The sequence below is a fragment of the Malus sylvestris genome, chromosome 11 (genome assembly GCF_916048215.2).
Source record: "Malus sylvestris chromosome 11, drMalSylv7.2, whole genome shotgun sequence".
Taxonomy (NCBI): Eukaryota; Viridiplantae; Streptophyta; class Magnoliopsida; order Rosales; family Rosaceae; genus Malus; species Malus sylvestris.
This window is the reverse complement of record NC_062270.1, coordinates 306,869-318,137: the sequence shown is the minus strand read 5'-3', so window position 1 is coordinate 318,137 and position 11,269 is coordinate 306,869. Positions and strand designations below refer to the sequence as shown.

Here is an 11,269-nt window from a genome sequence, read left to right as displayed (position 1 = left end):
CGGAGCTAATAACGATGTTTTGGTGTGCCACAATGCGAGGGTTAGCGTGTATGGTATGACACGCTAACCTTCATATCGTGTCACGCCAAAACATCGTTGTTGGCCTCGACATGACAGGCGATGACAAGTGTCACGAATTGTCGGTAGAATGCATGTCATGACACGCTATGCATTCTGTTCACAATTCGCAAGGCTTGTCATGACATGCCACGATGCGAGGGTTAGCGTGTCAAGGCAAGTCATGACTACGCTAACACTCACATTGTGGCACGCCAACTTTTTGCCAACACTTTGCCTACTATTTTAGAATAATTTAGGTGTTGGCAATTCATGCCAAGCGCAAAACTTCGGCAAAAGCATGCCAACAACAATGTTTGGTGTGTCATGATGCGAGGTTTAGCGTGTCAAAGTGTTAGAAAAATGCATGACATGACATGCTAACCCTCACATCATGGCACGCCAAAACATCATTGTTGGCCTCGACATGACAAGCATTGCGAATTGTCGGCAAAATGCATGTCATGACACGCCATGCATTATGTCAACAATTCGCGAGGCTTGTTATGGCATGCCATGGTGGGAGGGTTAGCATGTTAAGACAAGTCATGGCTTGTTAAGACATGTGACATGTCATTGCACGCCGACAACGATGTTTTGGCGTGCCACGATGCAAGGGTTAGCATGAAAGTGTTAAAAAAATGCATGGCATGACCAACCCTCGCATCATGTCACGCCAAAATATCGTTGTTGGCCCTGCCATTACAAGCGTCATGAATGTTGACAGAATGCATGTCATGACACGCCATGCATTCTATCGACAATTCGTGAGGCTTGTTATAGCGTGCCACGTTGGGAGGGTTTGGGACAAGTCATGGCCTGTCATGACATGTCATGCCTTGCATTTTGGCGACAACTCGCGAGGCTTGTTATGTCATGCATTCTTCTAACACTTTGCCTACTATTTCGGAATAATTAAAAAAAATGATCTAATAAAGAGTAGACCCCGGGGCCTAAAATTATTTTTTCAGAAATTAGTACAAAACATGATGCAAGTCATACATGAACGTGTTCTTACCGGTAAAAACACATTAAGGAGTAATTAGGTTTTCATCCTTATTTTTACTACTCTATTGATTAAAACCTTATTACTTTTCAATTTTTGATCAAGGTCCTTTGTATTAATAATATCATTAATTATTTCAATAATAAAATATTTTTTATTTCTAAATATATTCATTTAATATTAAAAATGTTACAATTAGTATATTTATATTTATGGCTAAATTTTTTATCATATATTTTTATTTTTAGTTTGTACCCATTTTTAATTTGCAACCCTTTTTTAATTTGTACCAATTTTCCTTTCAATTTTAATTTGTACCCATATATTAATTTCTTTTTGTGCCCATATTTTTTAAAGTTTTATTTGTATTGTACCCATATTTTTTTATTTATTTGTACCCATTTTTATTTTTGCTAAATGTACCCATTTTGAAGAATGTACCCATGTTTTGATACAATAATTTTTTGGTTATTTTTTATGAATGTACCCATGTTTACACACACACACACAATAGTATATTTATATTTTAATATTTTTAATCCCACAAATTATGTTTTTTATTTAAAATCTCATTACTATAAACAACTATAAATTTTAATTTTTAATTTAAAAAATATAGTAACGTACATAGAAATAAATTATCAATTAATTTTAGGGACTTGGATCAAAAATTGAAAACCAACAAAGTTTCAATCAAAGATTATTCATAATTACGGACCGCATCCAAAGTCTCCCACACATTAATTAGTAGAACTGCAATTTTACACGTGTTCTTACCGGTAAGAACAAGTTCATTATTTGAGCTGAATATTTACAAGTGTTCTTACCTGTAAGAACACGTTCAAAATGTCCACTTCCTTGATTCCGCACTTAAAATCCTAAAATCAAGAGGACCCCTTGCTTTCTTTACTGGGTTTCCTTCTCTTTTTGTCAATTATGCACCTAGTGTCATGGTAACCTCTCTCTCTCACTCTCTCTCTAACATGCACAAGAATGCGCACACATTTATTTATCTGTCTGTGGCCATATGATTTTTCACTTCAAATTGAGTATTTTATCATTTGTATACGCACAATATGTGCGTAGTTCCAGAAAGTTAAACATGAGAGTGCCGGGACAGGAGCGCTGGAGCTCCTGTTGGTGCATTGTTTTGCAGATTACATGGGGTGTTTTAGAAGAAATCATCAGGAAACAAGAAGAGACAATGGAACGATAGAAATTCTAGTCAAGTGCGAGACTGCTTCTTGAACGCATTCAGATTTGAAAACAGAATGGATATGAAAGTTGAATATCATTGTATTAATTAGGTGGAAGCATAACTTCTGTTAAATGGTAGTTCTACATTATGTATGACTATATATCTTTTTAACATGGACAATTTCTATATCTTCATCTTGGACTCTTACCCCTACTCTAGAGGGTAAAACGTTGAGGCTGTCTAGACGGTCGACCAGACTAAAATGGGGTGGCAGGAATACACTTTGTGGTTGCTGGAAAAAAAAGGCCTTTCTTTGTTAGTATAAGAGGAGGTGAGACTTTGTTATTTACTTTTAATTCCGACAGTGTAACATTCATCCAGTCACGAGATTTTTCGGCATGCCCGCAATATCTTCATGGTGTTCCTATTTCACTCAAAACACATCCGTATAGCGAAACAAGAAAGTGAAAATGCTAGCTCCCTGGATTGTGCCCTGAAAATTCTAAAATCAAGACGACCATTGTTTGAAGGATTTCTACGTGTTTTTTCGCGTTGCACCTCCTGCCATGGTATTCTCTCTCGCTGTTGCTCTCTCTATCGCAAACACGCACGCATATTTGTCTATTTATTGGAAAGTGGTTGATTATGTGCTATTCTGCTGCATGATTTTGGAGACTTCATGGTTTCATTTAGAAAGGATTCGGAATCTCGAAGTGTCAGTTGGACTGGCAATCTGAATACTAAAGTCTGCAACAAGATGTACATAAAACGTGTAGTCAAGCTTTCCCTTTGATGTCATGTTTCATTTCCCCTTTGTTTTGTGAGTATGTAGGGGGATGTCATGCAACAGCGATACAATCACACAATCACCAATGAAAGAATCAGGAACTTGTGGAATCAGATTGGATTTGATTCCGTTAAGATCTTAATTAACTAGCTCTTAGTCTGGCAACATTTCTTTTCGAAACAGATATGTTAAAACTTGTATTTTTGCCAAGATTAGAATCTTTTTTACTTCATCATGTTTGTATTTCGGAGACTCGAACCAAATATGAATGTCAAAAATACTGCCGTGTATCATAAGGTTGACCACTGATGTCATGTTTCAAACAAGGTTTTGGTCCAGACGGTCAAATTTCATGAACGGTGAATCTGATTTGCTGCGAGTAGCCAAAATACCGAGGTGATGAAGAACATCAGATTAAGCGGTCATATATTTCGTGCTAAGGGGTTTGCCTCCAATAAACCGGTTGGTTACCAGATATGAACAACTTGTCTTGAACCAGTAGGCTAATCAGATTTAACATTAAAACGAATTCTGGCATGAAGTTTCAGAGGAACATTGATGAAAGAGAGCTTATCAGCATTTATGATAAAAACTCGTTTCCCTTCTCATAAAATCATAAAAGTGCAAAACAGATAGTTTAATAATAATGTGAAACTTTTTCCCTTTTTTATAAACTAAACTGCACCAAGAAACATTTGTTCATCAAGTCAACGAGCAAAACTATCATCCCGCTGAAAGAGCGGTATCATTTCCGCAGCCAAACTATGTTGTACGAGTAAATGTACATCACTTTGAATCAGCTACATCAAGATGGTAAAAATTATCATGAAGTTGAGCAACTCATCTTAAACAGTGGCCAATAGAATTTCCACCTCTCCATCCAATTGAAGCAATGCTATGCTATTAAGCATTATGGCTTGGCCCTAATACCAAAAGGAAAAAAGAAATGAAATAAGAGAATAGACTTGGTACAAAATCCAGAAACGCTTCAAAGTGCACGAGGAGAGTTACAATTATACAGAGGGATAATAACATTATAGCATTAACTTCAACATCTCAATCATTGGGGTCATTCTAGTTAGAATGGAAAAAAATTCTCGTCTTATAAACATTTAAAAATAAAAATTAGATACACTTCAAGCAGAAGTGAAGTAAAATGCTTATCCCATATTAACTGTGCAAGAAAATAGAACTTGAAATATGTTAAACATGCCATAAAGATGAGTATAAAATTACCTTTTAACATAAGAGTCGTCATCAGTGTCAACCACCACAGCTTCACCTTCTACAATGTGAGGTGGTACCTAGGAAAGTTTGAAAAGAAAATTTACAAAAAACATTAAACACAAACAATAATGCAATCTATGATTCATGAAACCTATGGAATATCCTCAATGCACAATGGGATGGTAGAACAAACAATAATGCAATCTATGATTCATGAAACCTATGGAATATCCTCAATGCACCATGGGATGGTAGAACAAGGTTTAGGAATGCCTACAACAATATCCCCCTTCAAATTAGAAAGCCGTAATTTGCAAATACCTAACGTTATTTTGTAATATTAGTTACAAAGATGAATAAATTTAAATATCAAAAGTACTCGGAAAAAAATAATCTTACTTTGACAGTGAAGCCGTTTTCCATCACACCTAATATTTCCCTGCATTTTAGAGAAATATCAAGGAAATAGCAAAAGCACACAAATGATATAATAATATTACAGTGTACATTAGGGTCAACATGAGAACCGGTAACCGCTTCAGAATTTAGCTACAAGATTTGTAGGAGAAAACAGAATGCAAAGTACACCAGATAATCATCAACCCAGTCACGATCAACTATAGTAAAGTCCTCAAACCAGCACACTATGTATGTATCAGTTGATGCATCAATGGAGCCAAGTCCATAATGATTAAAAGGTCTTATCTTAGCAAGCTTTAGTTTAACAAGTTAATTGAGAAATCAATGGTTTAGGAATTGCAGGATTTTTTTTCTTCTTTCTTTTGCATACTCACAAAGTACTAAATTCCACATATACTGATGCTGAAAAAGAAAGCAACTAGTGATATGAAGTCTGAAAAAGAGACAATATTCCACAACGAAAACATACTTAGGTGCTTGTGCAGTCCCCCTCACAGGATTTTGTGCTTCCTTGACAACGCATGTCACGTGTTTCGGAACTTTAACGGATAGAGGTTTATCATTATACAGCTCCACTGTCACTTTCATTTCCTCTGTTCACAATGAATAATGTATTTTAGATACATGGCGACCAATAATATTTTGGAATAGGGACCCGAAGGAAAAGAAAACAAAAAAATATCATAGAAATCAGTGAACAGAGAGGAACATGTACTACAATAAGTTTCGACCTTGTAGGTATTTAGCCTTCTTTCCGAACAAGTCTTCAGGCACATCGAGTTGATCAAGAGTATCAGGGCTGATAAGAATTACAAATAGTACACATTATTTAAGGGAAAGTAACAGAAGAAAGTGAACTGAAGGTGATGCTAGAAGAAAATTTTAATATTATATAAAACTCACTCTATCAATACTACAATGCCATCACGATCTGTGCACATGTAAACGTAAGTTTTTGATTCAACAAATACTTCTGCAGCAATTGATATGAGATTTATCATCTTAACTTAAGCACTACATTTATAATAGCTCAAAAAATGGCGCATGATTAAGATTAAAGGAACCCAGCCAACTGGAAATACAGTGACAACCCAGCATGTTTGCGTTGATATTATCAAAGTAGACATTAAGAACGGCACAAAACAGTTAAAAAGAATAAATAAATATCTAAGAAACTAAGGTTATACGACAACCAAAAGAATCCTACTAGTAATAGGAAGTTACAAAGTTAAAGTTTCGTACTATCAATTTGCTCATCCGTCAACAATCGTAAGGATGTCTTGTTCCCAGAGTCAACATCACGAACCTCCACCTGCAACGAAAACACAGCTTAAGATATCAGCTTGGTGGCATAAAAAAAAAAACATAAATTATAATCACAGCTTATGAGCAACATTCTAATAGCGACAACGTCAGAAACACACCTTAACAACCGCTTTTCCTCTTCCTTCATGTGAATGATCTGCCTTTAACACCTATATAACAACAATTTATGCATCAATAAAACTCCAGAATACTAATTAACAACACTAATCACCATTAAAGAAGAGGATAAACAAACTCACCTGGTAAATACGATCTGGAAAAGGTATTGCAAACCATAACCCCGACCGCAATGCAATATATTTTCAAAATTCACAAACTTGGTTAGTAAAAATTAAAACTTTGAACGAAGATTCAACTAAACCCACTGAAATTCCAAACCCACCATTCCTTGCAATGACATTTCCAGGTTTTACCTGCAGAATCACGAATCACCCAACCCATGATTACAAACAACAGTTGCAACTCAAAATACTCGAATTCATAGTACAAAAAACCTAGACGAGATTAAGAAACTTACATCGGCGCCGTGGACGACGGCTCCGCGTTGTTGAATGGCGGACCAAGGAGAGCGAAGTAGAGTTCTTCCGGTGAAACACGTGTTGGTGCTGCGGGTGATGGTGGAATCACAGCCCGGTGAGGTTAGTGAGTGCGATAAAGAAGAAGAAGAAGAAGTGAGGGTGGTTAAGGTTCTCGGAGCGAGGAGGAAGAGAGGGCGAGGGAGATTCTTGCTCAGCTTTGCCAGCGGCTGCATTTTTTTAGTTTTTGCTTAGAAAAAATTGGGAAATTTGAGAGAGTTAGAGTTAATGCTAGGCAGCAGAAAAACCGCGCTGAAAGTGAGGAGTTATATAGGAAAATTTTGTTTCATATGATTTTTTTTTTTTTTTTTTTGAGTACGTTGACATTTTTATACTAAGGGAATAAGAGTTTGGTTAAGCTATACAATGGTAGTCTAATTTGATATCAAAATTGTCGTCCACAATATTCGAATTTAAGGCCTCTCACTTCCAAGTGAAGAGGAATACTATCAGACTGTACTACTGAATGACTCTTCGTATGACCTCTTTGAACACCTAACTTAAACTTAGACCGCTTTACAACTAACTTAAATTTGGACCACGCTTAAACTTATCCAATGAAACATTAGAGTCTTGATAAGCCCCCTCGAAACTCAACTTACCGCTAAGCCTCCTTTTCCGATTTTAATTCTAGTTAGAATTCCATAATTCGATCATCCTAGATCTTCACTCCATTCAACTTCTTTTCCTTAGGTCATCTCCAATTGAAGGGTCTAGAGGGCCAGATGGTAAAAAATAATCCGAAAACCGTCTCCAACCGAAGGCTAGGGCAGAGAGCACGTGGGCCCCATGGAATCTGAAAGAGCCAAAGGGCTGGCTGCATGGCCAAAAAACCGGAGCAATCTTGTCGATTATAATCGATAGGAGTATATTTAATATATTTAATATAAATATATTTTTGTCGATTATAACCGACAAGATTGCTTAAAGAAAATTTTGAATCCAACGGCTATTATTATTATTATTATTATTATTGGTTTTTTGGGCCAATTTTATTTTTTAAAATTCTAAAAAATTCTAATTTTTTTTCCTATAAATATATAAACCATTCATTCACCATTCCTCAAACAATTTTCACCATTTCAATTCTCATATTTTCTTTCCTCTTTCAAAAATCCATCCTTCAATTTTTTCAATAATTTTCAAATGACCTCGTCTACAATGAAAGGTAGGGCTTGGAGCTAAAAAGAAGATGAAGCTCTTTGCAAGGCTTATAGATGGGTGTTGGAAGATAGTTTGAGGAGGAATTGTCAAACAAATGACGGTTTTTGGACTCAAGTGTCCAAAAAATACTTAGAGTTCTATGAAGACACCACTCCATTGAATATTCGAAACCACGAGAGTTGTTCTTCAATATGGAAGAAACATTTTCAACCAAGTTTGAACAAACAGCATCAACCATTGTTAGCAGCCACAAGTAGACATGAAAGTGGCGCTAATTATTACGACGAATTAAGTGTTTTCACGATTTATTTTAAATATTTAATTATATTACATTTAATTTCATAAATTAATTTTCTTTAATTTTTTTCTAGGTACACCAAGCAGAGGAATTGTATATGGAGAGCATCTCGAAACCCTTTCAGTTTCACAGTTGTTGGGATATTTGTAAATGGTGGGTGTTATTTGAAGATTCACCACATAGAGCTCCTACGCCGGTGTTTGGAACTGCATCCTCAGTTGCAGATATGGATGAAGATGGATGTCCTACCATTCAACAAACAAGGGTATAAAATCCGTCTTCGGATGAAGGTTCCATACCTAGGGCTATGAGACGAAACAAGGCGCAAATGTTGAAGGAAAAGGGCAAGGCAAATGATGATTACGCCTCTCAACATGAAGTGGCGGCCTCATTGCGATTAATGGCGGAGCAAAATGCCCTTGAGGCGGAAGAAAGGAAGTGTAGGCATGAAGTACGAGCCAAACAAATACAAGAAGAGGAGATGTATGCTAAGAATATGGAAATGAAATTAATATCTTGGAGGAGGGTCAGAGGGCTAAAATGAGCCCTTTGGCCAGCTTTCAATCAGAGATGACCTTATCCCTCTAGTCCTCCAATGCAACCCCCTATTCTCCCTTTCAAATTCCACAACCAAGCCTCAGGACGACAATTCCCAAATTTTATCCTCACAACCCATTTATAAATTCACGACAATCCTTTTGTCATTTTACAAGAAGGTAAAATTAGTATTAACATTTTTATTATTAAGTGATAGGAAGATAAGACAATAAAGTGAGTTTAACAACACTCAACTTAAAGTGGTTTTACCATTTATTGAGCTGCAAATTTATTTTAGTCAGAATATTTAAGCCGAAAACTTCAAAATAAGTAGACAAAAATTGAGTGGAGCCAAAAACATTGCCAAAACGGGATTCCATCCGCAATAATATCAACAAAAGTCTTAAATGAATTTTCGAAACCCAACGGTGCAGTGAAGGTGGAAGCAAGTTGATTTTACAACGATTTTTTTGCAAATTTGCAAAACTGCCTAGAAAATGTGATAGTTAGCCACCTTTTTTTTTAGAAAAATGAAAATTTTTTATGTTTGCAAAATATTTCTTCCATGATTAAGGCCTAGTTTGGCAGGTTAGACTGTACTGACTATTTCAGTCAGATATGATAAATAGTCGTCGGATAGTACTGACTAAATTAGTTGAGCTTTTGATGCAACATCGGACTAATAGTCATATTATTTATATTGTATTTATTATTATCTAGAAATCTAGAAACTTTCAAATCTTATCTTTAAAACAAGAAGCAAATAAAAAATCCCACAGATTTGAGCAAAACCTAATTTGAACTATGTTTGATTGTGTGCTGGATTAACAGAGAACTTTAGAATATTTTTAATAATTTTTAAATAATGAATGATGGTAAAATAAAGAAAAAAGGCAACTACACATAAGAAAAAATAAAAAAAAATCAGAAAAAAAAAAACAAAAAAAAAACAAAACAGCATAGCACTGCCACCATTGTGCTTCTCACCACCGACTACAAACCATTATTGACACACCCCGATCCTAGAATCAATCCGTGCTGGCCGTCACGTGAGCATGACGTAACCAAAAGTGCTATGAGGAAGCAAAAAGGATAGACGAAAATACGAATGAATAAAAACCAACTACTAGCAATAATAATCCAACTAGCATACTAGAGTGAGTTTAAGTGTGAAACACACACAAAGTCAAGGGAATCTTCCTGCTAATAGATGGGTTGAGACCACTACTTGGTTTTTAGGACGAGAGCCAATAGCTTGGTGGGTAAATCAAACTCAGTTTATGTCACCTGAAGCGGCAGCTAATTGGGAAGTATTCAAAGAAAATTTTAAGAAAAGATTTGTTCCCCTAGAGTACATTGATCGTAAAAAACAGGAGTTCACTCAATTGAAGCAAAGAATATGTCGGCGCATGAGTATTACAGGAAGTTTACAGACTTATCCCGCTATGATCCTGATACAGTTGGTAATCAGGTAGTGATGCTTTGCCGTTTTAAGCTGGGCACTAAAAGGTAATGGCGGACGTTTGCTAGTACGATTCCTTGCACCACTTACCATGAGTTTTTTGAGATTTTGGTTCGGATGGAGGATTTCGACAACCTTCCTAGTAATAGTGAGGAAGATGAAGATAAGAATGATAATCAGAAGAAAGATGAAAGGGGGTAAAGGTATCTCTACTCAGGGACCCCGTAAGACACAGAATTTCAAGAGAAGTGGAGCGAGTTCGAGTTCTTCCAGTGGAGAATTTAGTGTCACAGGCCCAAGAAGAGGTGGAAGATTTACTGGTGGACCTGGGCCGGGATGTGACAATTCTCTATGGCTTCTAATCCTTTAAGACCAAAAAATAAGATGAAATCTCTCCTAATTTATTGAAACTTCTAGATCAAGTGGGGAGAGAAATCATGGTTTGGGAGGATTTCCAAAGAGTTAGACAATTGTTGAGAATTTCCAAATTTGCTGAAATTTCCAGATCGAAAGGAGAGAGATAGAGAGAGATTATGGTTCGAAGTTTTGAAAACCTAGAAAGAGCTTGTCGGGTTGGAGAAGAAGATGAGGAACCAGACAGTAACGTGTTTTTGATTGAAGGAGGGAAGAGATAATGCGCATCGTGTTTTTGATTCAGCGTCCAAACTAATTATTACGCCATTCAAGAGTATTAGTAAGCGGGTGTTGATCGTGTAAAAGATGTTGGACCGTGTTATTAATCCCCCTACTATTTTATACCAAGTGCATCAAACACCCGAGTTCGTATAGTTAATCCTATCCAATTCATTATACGAGCTGCCAAACAAGGCCTAAGAGTAACTTTATAAGGGAAGTGAAAGCATTTTTACTATTTATTGAGCCGTAAATGAATTTTTTGTGTAAGCTGAAAACTTAAAAATAAATGGATAGAAACTATAGCGGCAGCCGGCACCCAACACATTGCCAAACGAGACTCCATCCACAAGAATATCAACAAAAGTCTTGCATGAATTTTCTAAACTCAACGGTAGGGTGAAGGTGAAAGCAATTAGATTTTACGACGATTTTTGTACAAAATTGCAAAATCGCCTAGAAACCGTGATGGTTAGCCCACTTTCTTTTTAGAAAAATGCAAAGTGTTTATTTTTGCATAATATTTCTCCTCATGATTAAGCGTAACTTTATAACACAAACAAAAGCAATTTTACCATT

The 11,269-nt window shown here is 36.2% G+C and overlaps 1 protein-coding gene across 2 annotated transcripts; it reads right to left on the bottom strand.

Annotated features, from left to right (window-relative positions):
• Positions 1-3,684: 3,684 nt before the first annotated feature.
• Positions 3,685-6,849, bottom strand: LOC126591500 (uncharacterized). 2 transcript variants are annotated; one of them, XM_050257200.1, is made up of 11 exons: positions 6,539-6,849; positions 6,404-6,434; positions 6,261-6,274; positions 6,120-6,170; positions 5,938-6,007; positions 5,599-5,626; positions 5,427-5,494; positions 5,165-5,288; positions 4,675-4,714; positions 4,285-4,352; positions 3,685-3,971 (listed from the first exon to the last, which is right to left on the bottom strand). In XM_050257200.1, exons 1-11 carry the CDS (start codon positions 6,770-6,772, stop codon positions 3,959-3,961), a joined length of 741 nt encoding a protein of 246 aa, XP_050113157.1. In that variant the 5' UTR covers positions 6,773-6,849; the 3' UTR covers positions 3,685-3,958. The 2 variants fall into 2 exon arrangements, with proteins under 2 accessions (XP_050113157.1, XP_050113155.1); XM_050257198.1 differs by having other exon boundaries at positions 5,599-5,668; positions 6,539-6,848.
• Positions 6,850-11,269: the final 4,420 nt, after the last annotated feature.

Excerpts from the sequence above, each read along its gene's own strand:
- LOC126591500 (XM_050257198.1), bottom strand. The coding sequence starts at position 6,772 with ATGCAGCCGCTGGCAAAGCTGAGCAAGAATCTCCCTCGCCCTCTCTTC. Across the intron at positions 5,495-5,598 it reads GGCATTGTAGTATTGATAGA|CCCTGATACTCTTGATCAAC; the intron begins GTGAGTTTTATA and ends AATTCTTATCAG. Across the intron at positions 4,353-4,674 it reads AAAACGGCTTCACTGTCAAA|GTACCACCTCACATTGTAGA; the intron begins GTAAGATTATTT and ends AAACTTTCCTAG.